The sequence below is a fragment of the Mirounga leonina genome, unplaced genomic scaffold (genome assembly GCF_011800145.1).
Source record: "Mirounga leonina isolate KUSES-001 unplaced genomic scaffold, KU_Mleo_1.0 Mir_176, whole genome shotgun sequence".
In the NCBI taxonomy this organism is placed as follows: domain Eukaryota; kingdom Metazoa; phylum Chordata; class Mammalia; order Carnivora; family Phocidae; genus Mirounga; species Mirounga leonina.
Window position 1 is genome coordinate 40,110,646 of NW_023270454.1, and position 17,788 is coordinate 40,128,433.

At 40.1% G+C, this 17,788-nt stretch overlaps 2 protein-coding genes across 2 annotated transcripts in view; one reads left to right on the forward strand and one right to left on the reverse strand.

The window, feature by feature from the left end:
- The window catches only part of ANAPC10 (anaphase promoting complex subunit 10), a 226,378-nt gene that overhangs the window by 154,816 nt on the left and 53,774 nt on the right, over positions 1-17,788 (forward strand). The window lies entirely within an intron of this gene.
- On the reverse strand, positions 9,688-10,801 carry LOC118022280 (farnesyl pyrophosphate synthase-like). Its single transcript, XM_035022991.1, is given in 2 exon segments — positions 9,688-10,346; positions 10,349-10,801. Coding segments are annotated over 2 exon segments (1,059 nt in total). The 5' UTR covers positions 10,749-10,801.

A 17,788-nucleotide genomic window follows, 5' to 3' on the forward strand; every position in this document is an offset into this window, starting at 1 on the left:
TATTCCATATGACATATTACACTTTATGTATGACTAGAGAGGGAGTGAAAACAAAGCAATCAAGAGCAAAAGGAAATCACACACACAGTCTGTTCTTTCTTTTTCTTCTTATCAAAGTTTTAGTGGGGATTGTTGACTCATTTATTAATTCTCTTGCTTGTCAAGATCAAGAGAGAAAAATATCTTCCTCCAATAATTCTGTTCTTGACCAATGTGGTTGATTTTATGCTTTCTTTAATTATTTGCTTCCTGCTCCTTGTGAGAAGATTATACATTTTTACCCTGCAGTTCTCACTCATCAAAGACTATTCTTCCTTGTCCCATTGATATCAGGTTTCACCACATGACTTCCTGTGGCCAGTCCTATTTGAGCAGATGTGATAAATGCCATTGAGTGGTTGGCTGTAACACTGTCTTCCATGTGCCATGAGGACAGCATGTACTAAATAGGGGCTGTTTCTCCAGCCTGGGTCTGAGAATGAGAAGCCATGTAGAATAGAGTCACAACCCACCTTCAGCCTACATGTAACACAAGTGCTGAATAAACCTTTATTTTATAAGCCACAGAGATTGGGGCATCATTGTTATGATAACTGACTCGTACCAGGAGTGAAATGCTGCATAACAACTGAATCCTAAAAGATATGGCATTGGCTTCTGGACAGTGTGTGACAGGAAACTTTAAAACAGGGAAAAAAATGGCAATCTAGGACATGGAGTGGTAAATATTTGGAGTGGTAAATATTTGGTGTAATGACTGTCCATAATAATCTGAAGGCAGATAAGACAGTTAATACACTTGTGACTTTAGGTTAAGATGTGGTGAAACAGAATGTCACTAATGTGCCATGGTGGTTATTAGGTGCATTTGACAACTATACAGAAGAAATGAACTCAGCAAGGAATTGGCCAAGCAGGGATGAGAGGAAAGAGAGAATTTAGAAGTGTTGAGAATTGCGGGGTTGAAATATGTAACTGTTCCTCTTATCTACCAATAAAAGATAAAATTTAGAAATGATTTCAGCAATAGAAGTCAATTAAAATTCAGTCATGGACAGAAGAATAAATCAAGGGGCATGGCTACCACAACCCTTCTTAAAATCTTTAAATGTATTAAGGTGTCTCCCTCCCTCCCAAATAAATCCTTTTAGCTGGACAGGAGAAAAGAGATGGTTCAGAGGAAAGTGATAAGGGCCTGTCTATGCAATAAAAGACCAATAAGCTCAATCTGCTTCTGGTGGGGGGAAGGGGCTTAAAAAAATTATAGTGACTATTGTCACATGGACCTAACTGAAATCAAATAGATACAAAGCCAACAGTTGTGTGTGTGTATGTGTGTGTGTGTGAGAGAGAGAGAGAGAGAGAGATTGTCAAAAGAGCCATCACTGGCTTGAATTTGAAAAGATCATGACTGCAAGACATAAAAGCAAACATTTTGGATCCCTGCATATCTATACCCAATACCCAATACCATTCTAGAATTCCTTCCACCCTTGATATCTGGTCACCCTGGCTTGCCTTCAGCAAGAATCCTGGTAAGTTGGTTTAACAACTACCCTTCATGTGCTCCTCTAGTAATTTTCCATCTACCTCCACATTCTGCTCACTGACTATCAATCCTCACTTGTGTTTGTTGTATACGGAATTGATCCCGATTTACCTCCTTATTGTGATAGTCTTGGCACCTATTACAATAGTCCGGAAGTCTTCCTTACTGTCTTAACAAGTGTCAGAATAATTTTTTCTTTAATAATGCTCAGCCATGGCTGCCTGGGTGGCTCAGTTGGTTAAGCGACTGCCTTCGGCTCAGGTCATGATCCTGGAATCCTGGGATCGAGTTCCACATCGGGCTCCCGGCTCAGCGGGGAGCCTGCTTCTCCCTCTGACCCTCTCCCCTCTCATGCTGTTTCTCTCTCTCTCTCTCTCTCTCTCTCTCTCAAATAAATAAATAAAATCTTTAAAAAAATAATGCTCAGTCATGAAGAAGGACATATTGTTCAGTGGCCTCTTTAGATGTAGTCAAGGAGGATAATGAAAAAGATAGAGTCTCTTAGAAGGTAGAATCAAGAGCCATAGAGAAAAATGGACTGAAGAATTATTTCCAGGAAGTATAACTAGAGCCAAATCTAGGAGCATTTCCTCCCCACAGAGGAGGCCTTTGCAACATTTGCCCAGGGGGTTTTAGAATTGCTATTGGTATATATATATATATATACCGGGGTCCTGGGATCAAGTCATGCATTGGGCTTCCTGCTCAGTCGGGAGCATGCTTCTCCCTCTCCCTCTGCTACTCCTCCTGCCTGTGCACTCTCTCTCTGTCTCTCAAATAAATAAATAAAATCTTTAAAAAAATAATAACACTGATAATAGCAGTATATATATATATATATATATATATATATATATATATATATATACACATATACATATACATATATCAATCACATCTTTATCCATTCATCTGTTGATGGACATCTGGGCTCTCTCCATATTATGGCTATTGTGGACATTGCTGCCATATATATACATATAATGAAATATTACTCAGCCATCAAAAGAATGAAATCTTGCCATTTGCAATAATGTGGATGGAGCTAGAGGGTATTATGCTAAGTGAAATAAGTCAGTCAGAGAAAGACAAATACCATATGATTTCACTTGTATGTGTGATTTAAGAAACAAAACAGATGAACATAGGGGAAGGGAAGGAAAAATAAAATAAGACAAAAACAGAGAGAGAGGCCAACTCTAAGAGACTCTTAAATATAAAGAACAAACTGAGGGTTGCTGGAGGGGAGAGGAGGGGGGGGATGGGGTAACTGGGTGATGGACATTAAAGAGGGCACATGATGTAATGAGCACTGGGTGTTATATGCAACTGATGGATCACTGAATTCTACCTCTGAAACTAATAATACAGTATATGTTAACTAAATTGAACTTAAATAAAATATTTAAAAAAAGAGACTTGCTATTGGTATGTTACTGCTCTGCATCTCTCATTCTTTCTCTTTCTGAAGAGTGTTTGTTACTGTTATCTTATTCCTGAGCTACTATTATATCTTAATCATATAACTTATGTTTTAGTCCATATATCTCTGAAGAAAGAGTAGGCATACCCAGATGTGAAGTAGAGACTATCAGGAGATCCTGGGCTTCAGATGTGCTTTCATAATTACATGAGATTTTGCATGTGGAGAGGATGAAAGCAATGATCCAGAGGGTAAACTGTGGCAGATTGTGTATTGTCCCCCCTTTATTTATTCTCCCCTTCCCTCAAAGAAGATTATTCATACTCACCCATTGCCAGATGATTTGCGGTTACCCTCCCCACCTGACCCTCCCACCACAGGAGGGGTATATTTTGTGGAAACAAGCAAAGACCACCCAAATGAGAATAAACAGAGGCTATTTATTCAGAGTTTGCTATATAGCAAGGCAGTCAGCCTCCATCACTAGCATTTGGCAGAGATTCAAAGGCAGGCAGGGGAGTAGGAGAGTGATTTTACAGTGGAAGAAAGGGAAGGCTTCAGGTATGCTGATTGGATGTTGTTGGCATGGGGAAGCTGGAGGCAGATCTAACTCGAAGTGGGGACTGTTATGTGATTGGTTTGGGAGCATATTTGGCTTTCTCTGGTTGATCTTGAGTTGGAGCAGGGGCAAAAATTTCTGGCGGTCTTTGACCAAGTCCTGACCATTTTGGGCCAATTGCTACAGATGTTGTGGTTTGGCTTCCTGGGCTGGTTGCTGCCCAGGTTATGGGTCAAAGTCACTGCACAGGTATGGTCGCTATTCACTTGTATATTCGGACTCTCCACTTTGTCTCATTGACATTGAGCTTAGCAGTGGGACTTCCGTGGCCAATAAGAGGTGAGTGGGCATCATGTATGTCATGTTTGAGCAGGAGGTTTGAGAGCCATGGTGTGTTGGCTCTGGCCCTCTTTTCCATCTGCAGTGAGAATGGCATGCCCCACACAGGGGTTGCTTCTTTAGTCTATGTTCTAGAATGTGAAGACTCACGGCACAGAGCCACAGCCTACACATTGTCCAATTTTAGTATATGTGCTGCTGAAGCCAGCACAGCCTATGCATTGTCAAAAACAGCTGTAGTGGACCTGAAGTCCAGGTGAAATGCTATTGTTTTATAAGCTATTATCAATTGAGATTCATTGTTTAGGCAACACAGCTAAGTAATACTGTCATCCTCTGGTTTGGATCAGAGAGACTTTGATAGGGGGATGGTTCTGCTTTAAAGAAAATCTAAATAAAAGGTTAAAGACGTGTTTTTCTACATACTAAGAAACAGCATGTCTGCACCAACAAATAATAATAATACTGATAGGGGCGCCTGTTAAGCATCTGCCTTTGGCTCAGGTCATGATCCCTGGGTCTTGGGATCGAGTCCCGCATTGGGCTTCCTGCTCAGCCGGGAACATGCTTCTCTCTCTCCCTCTGCTACTCCTCCTGCCTATGCACTCTCTCTCTCTCTCTCTCACATAAATAAATAAAATCTTTAAAAAAATAATGACACTGATAATAGCAGCTGATACAGGCTGGCCGGGTCCGAGGACCCAGTGGAGGTCCTGCAGGACCAGCCAAGAGGGTCCTTGGCTTCACACAGGATGGCAGTCAAACTCAATCCAAGAGGAAGTGAGAGCAGAGTTTATTGAAGACGCAGAGAGAGTGCAGATGCAGACAAAGCATATGGGAGACTTGGAAAGGAAAGAGGAATAAAGAATGAGTCTTGTCTTTGCTTGGGGCCTGGGGTTTTAATTGAAGATTATGGTCTGGTGCATGTGTGTTCTCAGCCATCCAGGAACAAAGATGAGTGTTTGTTCCTAAGTCACTTATGCCCTGGAGTCAGGGGTCTTGGTGAGTCAGTGGTCTTGGAAAATGTTCATGACGTGACGACCCTGCCTGGTCACTCCTTAGATGTTATCTGTTGTGCTGGAAGACTCCAAAGAAATCATTAACTCCTTGACCTTTACCAGGAGGACATACATTATCTGTTCTACAAGCCAGGTCCTAGCAAAAATAGAAGCAGGAAAAGGAGCAAAAAAGCAGTCCTTCATGGGGTCCCTTCCGTTTCCCTGTCTCACAGCGACCATCTATAGTTAGTGATTTTGAAATCTGCATGTAATGAAATGAAGACAGTGTTATTCACCGGAATTCCTTTTTAAAAAGGAGAGCTGTTTTTGCTAGGAAAATACTGCAATTACTAATAATGGTGAGACAGTGAAGTTGGAGGCATGGGCCGGGTCACTCTTAGTAAGCGAAGCAGCGTTTTGGTTGTTGTTGAGCCAGACAGAAAGGGGACTAGGAAGAGAGGAAAACAGGACATGGGACCAGTGAGGTGATGGGAGACTGCAGCACCCATCTCGAGTACATTCCTCATCTCGAGTACATTTGTGCAAGTTATGCAATATCTGGGTCCGGAAACTTGGTGAGCCCGTGAAGGGGCCAGGCTTCCCTTCATATGGATATGCTGAAGTAGCCTGGTGGGTGCAGAAATAGAGAAATGGAGATCATTAAGGCCTTGAGCCGCCGGAAGTTACAGGAAGTTGTAGGAAGGGCTTTTAAGCAGGGGTTAGAGAGTTGGGCCAAATTCAACCAGATTTTTAAGTTTTAGAGGGCTCCTGCTGATAGATAAATGATAGTAAGAAACACCCATAAGTAAATATTATTCCCATTTCACTGATAAGGAAGTTGAGACACATAACAATGATGTAACTTGCCTCGAATCACACAGTAATTTGAACAGTTGGGATGAAAGTATAATATGAATTCTCCAAAGGTTATGCTCTTTGGTCTCTGTTATTATGGTCTGTGCTAAATTTAAGTTTTGATGATAAATTTATAGCATTTCAGAAAAATTTTAACAAAGGCAATTAGGAACTATGAAATTCTAGCAATGTGCCATTTTAATTTTTTTTAAGATTTATTTATTTATTTGAGAGAGACAAAGAGAGAGGGAGAGAGAATGAGCAGGGGGAGGGGCAGAGGGAGAGGGAGAGAGAGAATGCACAGGCAGACTCCCTGCTGAGGGTGGAGCCTGATGCGGACCTCTATCCCAGACCCTGAGATCAAGACCTGAGCCAAAACCAAGAATCGGCTGCTTAATTGGCTGAACCACCCTGGTGCCCCTGCATTGTGCCTTTTTTTTTTAATGGATTCAACACCACTTTTTTAAAGCCATCAATTGTTCATGTTACTTCTGGCTTAAAACCCTTTGGAGGTGAAGGATCAAGTCCCAGGCCCTTGCCAGGGCATCCATCTGACCTGGGCCCCCAGGCCACAGCTCCAGTTTCAGCTCACACCACACTCTGCCTCTGTCTGAATTCCAACTACACTGATTTCTTCAAAGCCACCGCTGTGTTCTTGCATTCACCCCCACCCCCTTGTCAGAAAAGAAAAAAAAACAAAAAACAAAAAACCTTTCACGGAACTAAATCCTGCTCATCTTTCAGATTCCAGTGTAAATATTTCTTCTTCATTGCAGCCTCTCCTAACTACCTGCCTGCTTCCCCTCCAGTTTAGGTCATGTCCTCTTGTTACCTATTCTCATAGCTCCTTGTCCTGCTCCGTTGTCAGTACTTGTCTTTGGTTGTGGCTATAAATCTCTGTGTTAGTAATAGAATCTCTTGTTGTCTTAATGAGAGGTAGGGGAATTGTAGGGGTTACCAGGGAGAGTGATGGCCGCCTGGGTTCAAGCTTCAGTTCTGCCATTTATTAACAGGAAGGGCCTGGCCCTGTTACTTAAGATCTCTCTGTCTTGCTTCCCTCTTCTGTATAATGAGCATGGTACAATAGGACATACTTCTGGGAAAGAGCTGTTTCTCTACACTCTTACACAGAACACTTCTGACACCAGATGTGTGTGTGTGTTTCCACAACAGTACAGTTCACTTCTCTGTGGAACATCGACTGGATGTCCTACAGTTTAACTCAATTATGACACTAACTGCTTGGAGTTAGAACAAACCTCACACATTAAGGGTTCAGTTCCACAAGACTGCCCCACTTCAGATGCTAACAAAAATGGTGGGTCCCCGGGTTACCCACGACTTCTGTTGGACTTGGCTACAAATAGAGGTCCCCATAACCTCAGGTTTGATATTTTACTAGAATGGCATACAAAACTCCAGGAACATTTACTTACATTTCCTGGTTTATTATAAAGGATACAGATGAAGAGGTACGTAGGGTGAGGTCCAGAAAGTTCCTTGAGTGCAGGAGCTTCTGTCCCTGTGGACTTGGGTCTGTCATCCTCCCAGCACATGGATTTATTCACCAACCTGGAAGCTCATCAAATCTCATCTTTCAAGAGTTTTTATAGAGCTTTATTATTCAGCTCCCTACCCCAACCCTCTTCTTGAAGGTCAGTGGCTGGAGCTGAAATTTCCAACCCTTTAATCATTTGGTCTTTCTGGTGACCAGCCCTATCATGAGGCTATCTGGGACTTCATCCTAAGTCACCTCATTTGCATAAATCAGGTGTGACTAAAATGACTTGTGGATAACAATAGACACTTCTATCACTTAGGAAATTCCAAGGGTTTTAATGAATTCTATACAAAAACCAAGTTTAACAAAGGATGCTCTTATTACCTGTATTACTCAGGATATTACAAAGGTTTTAGGAGCTCTGTCACAGGAACTGGGGAAGAAGACCAAATCTGTATTTCTTTTTTTTTTTTTTTTAAGCTTTTATTTTAATCTCTCGATGCTCACCAAAAGTGCCCTCCTTAATCCCCATCACCTATTTCACCCATCCCCTAACCCACCTCCCCTCTGGTAACTATCAGTTTGTTCTCCTTAGTTAGGAGTCTCTTTCTTGGTTTCTCTCTCTCTCTTTCCACTTTGTTTCTTTGTTTTGTTTCTTAAATTCCACATAAGAGTGAAATCATATGGTATTTGTCTTTCTTTGGCTGACTTATTTCACTTACTATTATAGCTCCATACATGTCATTGCAAATGGCAAGATTTCATTCTTTTTTACAGCTGCATAATATTACATTGTATATATATACCACATCTTCTTTATCCATTCATCAGTTGACGGATACTTGGGCTGCTTCCATATCTTGGCTATTGTAAATAATGCTGCTATAGGGGTACATGTATCCCTTTGAATTTGTATTTTTGTATTCTTTGAGTAAATACCCAGTAGTACAATTGCTGGATTGTAGAGTAGTTCAATTTTTAACTTTTTGAGAACCTCCATACTGTTTTCCAGAGTAGCTGCACCAGTTTGCATTCCCACCAACAGGGCAAGAGGGTTCCCCTTTCTCCATATCCTCGCCAATGCCTGTTGTTTCTTGTTTTTGAGTTTAGGCATTCTGACCAGTGTGAAGTGATATCTCATTGTAGTTTTGATTTGCATTTTTCTGATGATAACTGAAGATAAGCAACTTTTCATGTGTCTGTTGGCCATCTGTATGTCTTCAGAGAAACCTCTGTTCATGTCTTTGGTCCATTTTTAAATTGAATTATTTGTTTTTGGGGTGTTGAATTGTTTAAGTTCTTTATATGTTTTGGATACTAACCCTTTATTGGATAAGTCATTTGCAAATATCTTCTCCTATTCAGTAGGTTGCCTTTTATTTTTGTTGATTGTTTCCTTCTCTGTGCAGAAACTGTTTATTTTGATGTAGTCCAATAGTTTATTCTTGCTTTTGTTTCCCTTTCTTCAGGGGACTTATGTAGAAAAAAGTTGCTATGACCAATGTCAGAGAAATTACTGCCTGTGCTCTCTTCTAGGATTCTTATGGTTTCAGGTCACACATTTAGGTATTTTGAATTTATTTTTGTGTATGGTGTAAGAAAGTGGTCCAGTTTCTTTCTTTTGCATGAATTGTGATGCCTCCAGTTTTGTTTTTCTTTTTCACAATTGCTTTGGCTATTCAGGGTCTTTTGTGGTTCCATACAGATTTTAGGATTGTTTGTTCTAGTTCTGTGAAAAATGCTGTTGATATTTTGATAGGGATTGCATTAAATGTATAGATTGCCTTGGGTAGTATAGACATTTTAACAGTATTTGTTCTTGCAACCCATGAGCATGGAATATCTTTCCATTTCTGTGTCATCTTCAATTTCTTTCATCAGTGTTTTATAGTTTTCAGAGTGCAGGTCTTTCACCTCTTTGGTAAAGTTTATGCCCAGGTATTTTATTATTTTTGGTGCAATTGTAAATGGGATTGTTTTCTTAATTTCTCTTTCTGCTGTTTCATTCTTAGTGTATAGAAATGCAATGGATTTCTGTGCATTGATTTTTGTATCCTGCGACTTTACTGAATTCATTTTTCAGTTCTAGTAGTTTTGTGGTGGAGTCTTTAGGATTTTCTATATAGAGTATAATGTCATCTGCAAATAGTGAAAGTTTTACTTCTTCCTTACCAGTTTGGATGCCTTTTATTTCTTTTTGTTGTCTGATTGCTGTGGCTAGGACTTCTGTACTATGTTGAGTAAGCAGTGAGAGTGGACATCCTTCTCTTGTTCCTGACTGTAGCGGAAGAACTTTTAGTTTTTCCCCATTGAGGATGGCGTTAGGTATGGGTTTTTCATATATGGCCTTTATCATGTTGAGGTATGTTCCCTCTAAATCTACTTTGTTGAAAGGTTTTTTTTTTTTTTTAAACTTCGACAATTTATTGAGAGGCCCCCCTCCCCGCGCGTGCAGTCTCTAGGTCACTTTTTCCTCTTGTAGATCTTGTGTGCCAGCAGCAGGAAGATGGCCGGGGGCAGGGGCGAGGCATACTGCTCGATGAGGCCCAGAAGGTGGCCGTAGCTGTCTTCCTCATAGTGCGTGAACACGGCGGGCATGTTCAGCTCCTCGTACAGCGCCTTCACCCAGGTCACCTTCTCCGCCTCCTTCTGTCCGTGATTCTCCTGAAAGAGCTGACGCTGTTTCAGAGCGGCCCGCTGCAGACACTGAACCACCAGCCAGCTGCATTTGTTGTCCTGGATGTCTGTGCCAATCTTGCCTGTCACACTGGGGTCCCCAAAGAGGTCGAGGTAATCGTCCTGAATCTGAAAGAACTGCCCCATCTCCAGCAGGATCTTCTTGGCATTGGCATGCTCTTTCTCCCCATCGATGCCCGCCATGTACATGGCAGCCGCCACAGGAAGAAAGAACGAGTAGAAAGCGGTCTTGTACTTGACCATAGATTTGTACCTCTTTTCAGTGAATCTGCCAAGATCCACATTGCCCTGGGGGGCTGTGATGAGGTCCAGGGTCTGTCCGATCTCGGTCTGATAGGAACTCTGAAGGAAAAGCTCTATCAGGTTTAGGTAATGGGGCTGCTCCCGACAGTAGAGCTTCAGCTGGCGGTAGATACACTCTTCATAAGCAAAGCATCATTGATGGCATCCAAACCTATGCCTGGCTTCTGATACCAGCAGATCTGCCCCCGGCAGGTGAGGGATGAGTCCATGATGTCGTCGGACACCAGGAAGAAAGCTTGGATTAGTTCCACACACCAGCCCACAGTCAGGGTCCGCCGGAGACTATCGGCATCCTGCTTCCTTGGCTCTACCAGCTCCTGAAATGCTATCAGCACAGTCAAACCCCGCTGGCACTTGCCGCCAATCACATTGTGCTCCAAGACCTCCTTGAGCCGGGCAATGTCGTCTCCGGTCTCCGGGTGGCCCACGCCATCCTCGGTCAGCACCTTGACAATCTGGGAGAAATGCTGGATGAAATCCTGCTTTGCTTGGGCATAAGGGTCCAATTTCTGGTCTCCATTCATTCTGAGGGAGGAGTAAAGTGCTCTGCTCCTGGATGCCGGCTCTTCCTACTTTGTTGAAAGTTTTTTATTATGAATGGATGCTGTACTTTGTCAAATGCTTTTTCTGCATCTATTGAAATGATCATATGGTTCTTATACTTTCTCTTACTGATGCGATGTATTGTGTTGATTGATTTGCAAATATTGAACCACCCTTGCAACCCAGGAATAAATCCCACATGATTGTGGTGAATGATTTTTAAAAATCTATTGTTAGATTCATTTGCTAGTATTTTGTTGAAGATTTTTGCATCTATGTTCATCAGAGATATTGGCCTATAGTTCTCTTTTTTTGTGTGGTGTCTGTATCTCGTTTTTTATCAGGGTAATGCTTACCTTGTAGAATGAATTTGGAAGTTTTCCTTCCTTTTCAGTGTTTTGGAATAGTGTGAGAAGAATAGGTATTAACTCTTTTTAAAATGTTTGGTAGAGGGGTGCCTGAGTGGCTCAGTCAGTTAAGTGTCTGACTCTTGATCTCAGCTCAGATCATGATCTCAGGGTTGTGAGATTGAGCCCCAAGTTGGACTCTGCATTGGGCATGGAGCCTGCTTAAGATTCTCTCTCTCTCTCCCTCTCTAAATGAATAAATAAATAAATAAATCGATCAATCGATTGGTAGAATTCACCTGTGAAGGCATCTGCTCCTGGACTTCTGTTTGTTGAGAATTTTTTGATTACTGATTCAATTTCTTTTCTGGTTATCAGTCTGTTCAAATTTTCTGTTTCTTCCTGTTTCAATTTTGATAGTTTATATGTTCCTAGGGATTTATACATTTCTTCTAGGTTGTCCAGTTTATTATTGATTTGTTTTATAATATTCTGTTATAATTGTTTGTATTTCTGTGGTGTTGGTTGTTATTTCTCCTCTCTCATTTGTGATTTTTATTTATTTGGGTCCTTTCTCTTTTTTTCTTGATAAATCTGACTAGAAGTTTATCAATTTTGTTGATTCTTTTCAAAGAACCAGCTCCTGGTTTCATTGATCTGTTCTTTTTTTTTTTTTTTTAGTTTCTATATCATTTATTTCTGTTCTGTTTAATATTTCCTTCCTTCTGCTGGTTTTAGGTTTTGTTTGTTGTTCTTTTTCTAGCTCCTCTAGGTGTATGGTTAGATTGTCTATTTGAGATTTTTCTTGCTTCTTGAGATAAGCCTGCATTTCTATAAACTTCCCTCTTAGAACTGTTTTTGCTGCTTCTAAATGTTTTGAACAATTTTGTTTTTGTTTTTATTTTTTTCCATGTACTTTTTAGTTTCTTCTTTTATTTCCTGGTTGACCCATTCATTGTTTAGTAACATGTTATTTAACCTGCGTGAATTTGTGGTCCTTCCAGATTTTTTCTTTTGGTTGACTTCTAGTTTCATAGCATTGTGGTAAAAAAAGATGCATAGTATGACTTCGATCTTTTTGAATTTGTTGAGGCTTATTTTGTGGCCTAATATGTGATCTGTTCTGGAGAATATTCCATGAACATTTGAAAAGAATGTGTATTCTGCTGTTTTAGGATGGAATGTTCTGAATATATTGTTAAATCCATCCGGTCCAGTGTGTCATTCAAAACTATTGTTTCCTTGTGGATTTTCTGTTTAGATGATCTGTCCATTGATGTAAGTGGGGTGTTAAAGCCCCTGCTATTACTGTATTATTACCGATTAGTTCCTTTATGTTTGTTATTAACTGTTTTATGTATTTGGGTGCTCCCATGTTGGGTGCATAAATGTTTACAGTTGTTATATCTTCTTGTTGGATTGTCCCCTTTATTATTATATAGTGTTCTTTGTTTCTTGTTACAATCTTTGTTTTAAAGTCTATTTTGTTCCACATAAATATTGCTACTCTGGCTTTCTTATGACATCCATTTGCATGATAAATGTTTCTCAGTCCTCTCATTTTCTATCTGTAGGTGTCTTTGGGTCTAAAAAGAGTCTCTTGGAGGCAGCATATAGATGGGTCTTATTTTTTTTATCTATTCTGTCACCTTGTGTCTTTTGATTGGAGTGTTTATTCCATTTACATTCAAAGTAATTACTGATAGATATGTATTTATTGACATTCTAGTACTTGTTTTGTGGTTGTTTCTGAAGACTTTCTCTCATGGTTTTCTTGTTTCTTTAGTGATATATTTTGACTTCTGTCTTTTTATTCTTTGCATATTTATTAGTGGTTTTTTATTTGTGGTTACCATTACAGTAGTATATGACATCTTCTGCATATAGCAGTCTATATTAGGTTGATAGTTGTTTAAGTTTGAACCCATTCTTTACTCCTCTCCTCCCCATGTTTTAGGTATAAGGTGTCATATTTTGCATCCTTTTATTTTGTGAATTACTTCACTGATTTTTTACAAAAATATGAATTTTTAGTGCTTTTTTGTTTCCTACCTTCATACTGTTGTTTTTGGCCCTTCTTTCCACTCAGAGTCCATTTTAATATTTCTTGCAGGGCTGGTTTAGTGGTAATGAGCTCCTTTAGTTTTTGTTTGTCTGGGAATCTCTTTATCTCTCCTTCTATTCTGAATAATAGCCTTGCTGGATAGAGTATTCTTGAATGCAGGTTTTTTCCATTCAGCCCTTTGAATATATCATGCCACTACTTTCTGGGTTGGAGAGTTTCTGCTGAAAAATCTGCTGGTAGCCTTATGGGATTTCCTTTACATGTAACTGTCTTCTTCGGTCTTGCTGCTTTTAATATTTTTTATCATTATATTTTGCCATTTTAATTACAAATATGTCTTGGTGTGGATCTACTTTTGTTGATTTTGTTGGGGGGTTCTCTGTGCCTCCTGGATCTGGATATCTGTTTCCTTCCCCAGATCAAGGAAATTTTCAGCTATTACTTCTTCAAATAAATTCTCTGCCCCCCTTTTTCTCTCTTCTTCCCCTGGAACACCTATAATACAAATTTTATTACATTTGATGGTGTCACTGAGTTCCCTAAGTCTATTCTTATTTTGCGTAATTCTTTTTTCTCTCTTTTGTTAAGCTTGCTTACTTTCCATTACTCTGTCTTCTAGGTCATTGATTTGTTCCTCTGCTTTTTCTGGCCTGCTGTTCATTCCTTCAAGCATGTTTCTCATTTTGTTTATTAATCCCTTTATCTTTGCTATGTTATTTCTTATCTCTGTGTTAATGGTCTCACTGATGCTCTTCACTCTTTTCTCCAATCCAGTGAGTATCCTTATGATCATTCCTTTAAAATCTCCATGAGGCATATTACTTATATCTGTTTCATTTAGATCTCTGGCTGTGGCCTTGTCCTGTTCTTTCATTTGGGACAAATTCCTCTGTCTTCTCATTTTATCTACATCTCTGTCCTCTTTCTCTGTGTTAGGAAATTCAGCTATGTCTCCTGTTCTTGAGAGTAATGGCTTTATGAAGAAGAGGTTCTATAGGGCCGTGCAGTGCAGTGTCCCTTGTCCCCCAGGGCCTAGTGCTTTTGGGAGTGTCTCCCTCATGTGCTGTGTGCATGCTGCTGTTGCATCCTGGCCTCTTTATTCTTCAGGCCAGAAGTCTGCAGAGGCTCTCTTTACCCATTGTGAGCAATGTTTGGTCCTTATCTTGAATGTGGCTCATCTTAACTAGGTGTGCTCTGGTCTGCTCATGGAATGAGACCTATTGCCACTGCACCAGAACCGAGGCCTTACAAAACTCCCTGGTTGGGAGACACGGTGTTGGCAGGAGTTTGGGCTGGTCTTCTGAGGGAGGGGGCCCACCATGCTTGAACTGAAGCAAGTATGACTGGGAAGGGCAGTTCCACCAGAGCGTAGGGGGGCGGGGCTTGGTGTAAGCAAGTTAGGTAGTGGTTGTGCTGGTTTCTGTAGGTGATTCTGTGTTTATGCTGATGGGTGGGGAAGGGAAATGGCGCCAGTCAGTTCCTTTGTTCCTGGAATGGTCTCTCTGTGAACACTGCCTTTCTGGGACATGGTTCAAGAAGAGCAAATAACCTCCCCACTGTGTGCCCCAGGCACTCCTCAGATCACTATTTCCATGCTGTATGGCCATTGGATGTTTGCCCTGTGTTTTCTACAAGAGTAGCCCCAGTACCCTCCAAGCTCCCCCAGAGCCAAGCATGGTGACCTTTTAAACTCTAGGCTTTAAGGCCCTCTGGTTGCAAGAACTCAGGAAATTCAGGCCCTCTTGCTTTCCAAGCCAATTGCTATGGGCATTCATTTTCCTTGTGTGCTCTTCCATGTGTCAGTCTGTCTCTCACCTTTTCTGTGACCATAACTCCCTCCCCACTGCAGTGGCCATGATCTTTCTCCACATCTCATCTCCACACTTCCTAACTTCTTTGATGAGGCTTCTTCTCTACCTTTAGTTGTGGAATTTGTTCTGCCAGTCTTCAGATCAATTTCTGGGGTAATTAGGATGATTTGATAATTATCTAGTTGTATTTGTGGCATGAGGCGAGCTTAGGGTCCTTCTACTCCACCGCCATCTTCCTTCCCTAGAATCCAAATCTATATTTCTTATTATACACTACTTCATATGCATGTTGTGAGAATTAAATGAGTCAGCTCTATGGAGTGCTTTGTATAAAGGGGGATCACTCTTAAATTTAGATGAAAAGCAGACTGTCAAAATAGGTTACTTGGGGGTAGGGCAAATTGAAAGATGAACTAGATATGCATAAATACATACGTGTACACTTCTTTTTAGTGTTGACAGAAATTAGTAGGCCCAGAGATAAACAGATTGAAAATATTGTATTGTAATACAATTTCTTCTTTGTGGCTGAATAATATGGTCATTAAAGCACAAGTTAAAAAAATGGGTTTTAGGATCCACTGATCTACTTGATGAATTATGTGTAATTATTGCTTGTTAGCCAGCATGAACAGAAGGTTATTGCTGTTGAAGGTCAAAAACTTAAAATAATAAATTCAGTTAAGGGAAAACATATTGATAGTGTCCAGAATGCAATATTTTATCTGTTTAAAAGTGTGAGCCACATGATATACCCTAATCTATCTATATTGGCTAACTTCATTTCTTGTAGTCCACAAATACAGCCTTTGGCCTTCCCAGAATCGCCAAAACAATTTTTAACAAAAATGCTGTGAGACCTACCCTACCAGATGTCAAGGCTTATAAAGCTTAAGTCTGTGGTACTGCCGCAAGCTTAAAAAAATAAGCAGTGAAACTGACTAGAAGACCCAGAAAAAGATGTGTGCATATGTAGAAGCCTGGAATAGGACAGAGGTAACATTACAGTTAGTGGGGTAAGGACTAACTACTTAACTATTCTGAAATAATTGGTTATCCATATGAAACCCATAAAATCACATTGCTATCTCATATAGCTACAAATATAAATTCCAGATTTATTACAGAGGTAAAAATGAAACAGTTCAAAACTTTTAAAAGAAGACATAGGAAAATATCTTTATGACATGTAAGAACAGATTTCTTAGATAAGACACAAAAGCATGGATGACAAAACAAAAGCTTGATGTATTTAACTACATTAGTGTGAAAATTTTTTGTATAGCAAAAATAACCTTAGTAAAATGAAAAGACATGCTACTAGATAGAAGATATTTGCAACTGCAAAGATATAGTGTACATAATATATAAAGAATTCATAAATCAATATTGATAAGCAATTCAACAGAAAAATGAACAAGCCATATTACCAGACAATTCACTAAAAAAGAAAACTGAATTACCAATCAACATATGAAAAATCATTAATCGGAGAATTGCAAATTAAAATGAGATCCTTTTTTGTACCCATCCATTTAACAAAAATTAAGAGTGTCACAAAGCAAATTTTGGTGGAATTATCTCATGGGAAAATAAATTAGCACAGCAGTTTGCAGAAAATTTTGCCTATATCTAGTAAAACTAAAAATGTTTATACCATGACCCAACAATTACACTCCTTGGTAATATACCCTGGAGAAACTTTCATGCATGTGCTCTGTATCAATCTGGGTTCATCTTTGAGGAACAGAATCTATTCTAGCTCATTAAGCAGGAAGGCATTTATTAGAAGTAGTTTAATGGCTTTAGGATTATTGAGAGGGCTGAAAATTCTAGGTTGTGCTTCCAGGAACAACTCCCCAAGATCGCAGAACTGGGTCAACAAAGGAGCTCTCGCTCCTCTGCGATCAGGAAGCTGCTGGTTCCAGAAGCAGATCCCTGCTGCCAGGTTCAGTTAGTTGTCACAGCAGGTAACTGTCATAATCAGGAAACGACCATGATCAGAAAGCTGCTGCTGTTACTGCTGGATCCAGATCAATGCCATGCCTGCAATGATCACATCACCAAAACAGATAACTTGCTCTGGCTCTTGACACCTACAAAGCTCATGACTAGCCACCAGGACTTGGCCAACACACAGTCCACGATCACATTTGCCAGTAGAGCACACAGAGACAGCAGAAATGTGGGTTCTGCCTCGCTTCTACCTCCCAAATTTAGAGTTCATCTGATTGGTAGAATCTAAATTGCTTCCAGAACCTAGTTGTAAAGGTAAAGGGGAATTGTTTTTAATCTGTCTAGTGTCTTCATGTGTGAATCTCCATCTGCAATATACTGCGTTTTACTTCTGTGGTTATTCAACACACCAACATGCTCTTCTTCCCTGACTTAGATCTTCAAACAACAGCAAGACAAAAGCCTAACTTATTTTTTCTGTCACTCATACAAATAAGAACTTGCTCATCTCCACCCTAATAGGGGAAAACTAAAGTCCCCTCAGTCCTTGCATGTAATTCTGGGAGTTATTCATTCCTTCTTTATTTCAGTTTATAATTCTATCTTGATATCCAGTGATGTATGAACTAAGTTGTCAGGCATTTGAATTTTTATGAGATTTATCTTCTACATACATCTTATTTTCTGGCATACATCTCTCTTAAGAAATTCAGGGTGACTGCCACTCCTTGTTCACCAGGTCCTATCAGTCTGATGTCATCAATGTAATCACCAGTGTGACCTCCTGGGGAAAGTAAGATGATAAAGAACTTTGTGACTAGTGCTGGAGAGTTAATTAGCCT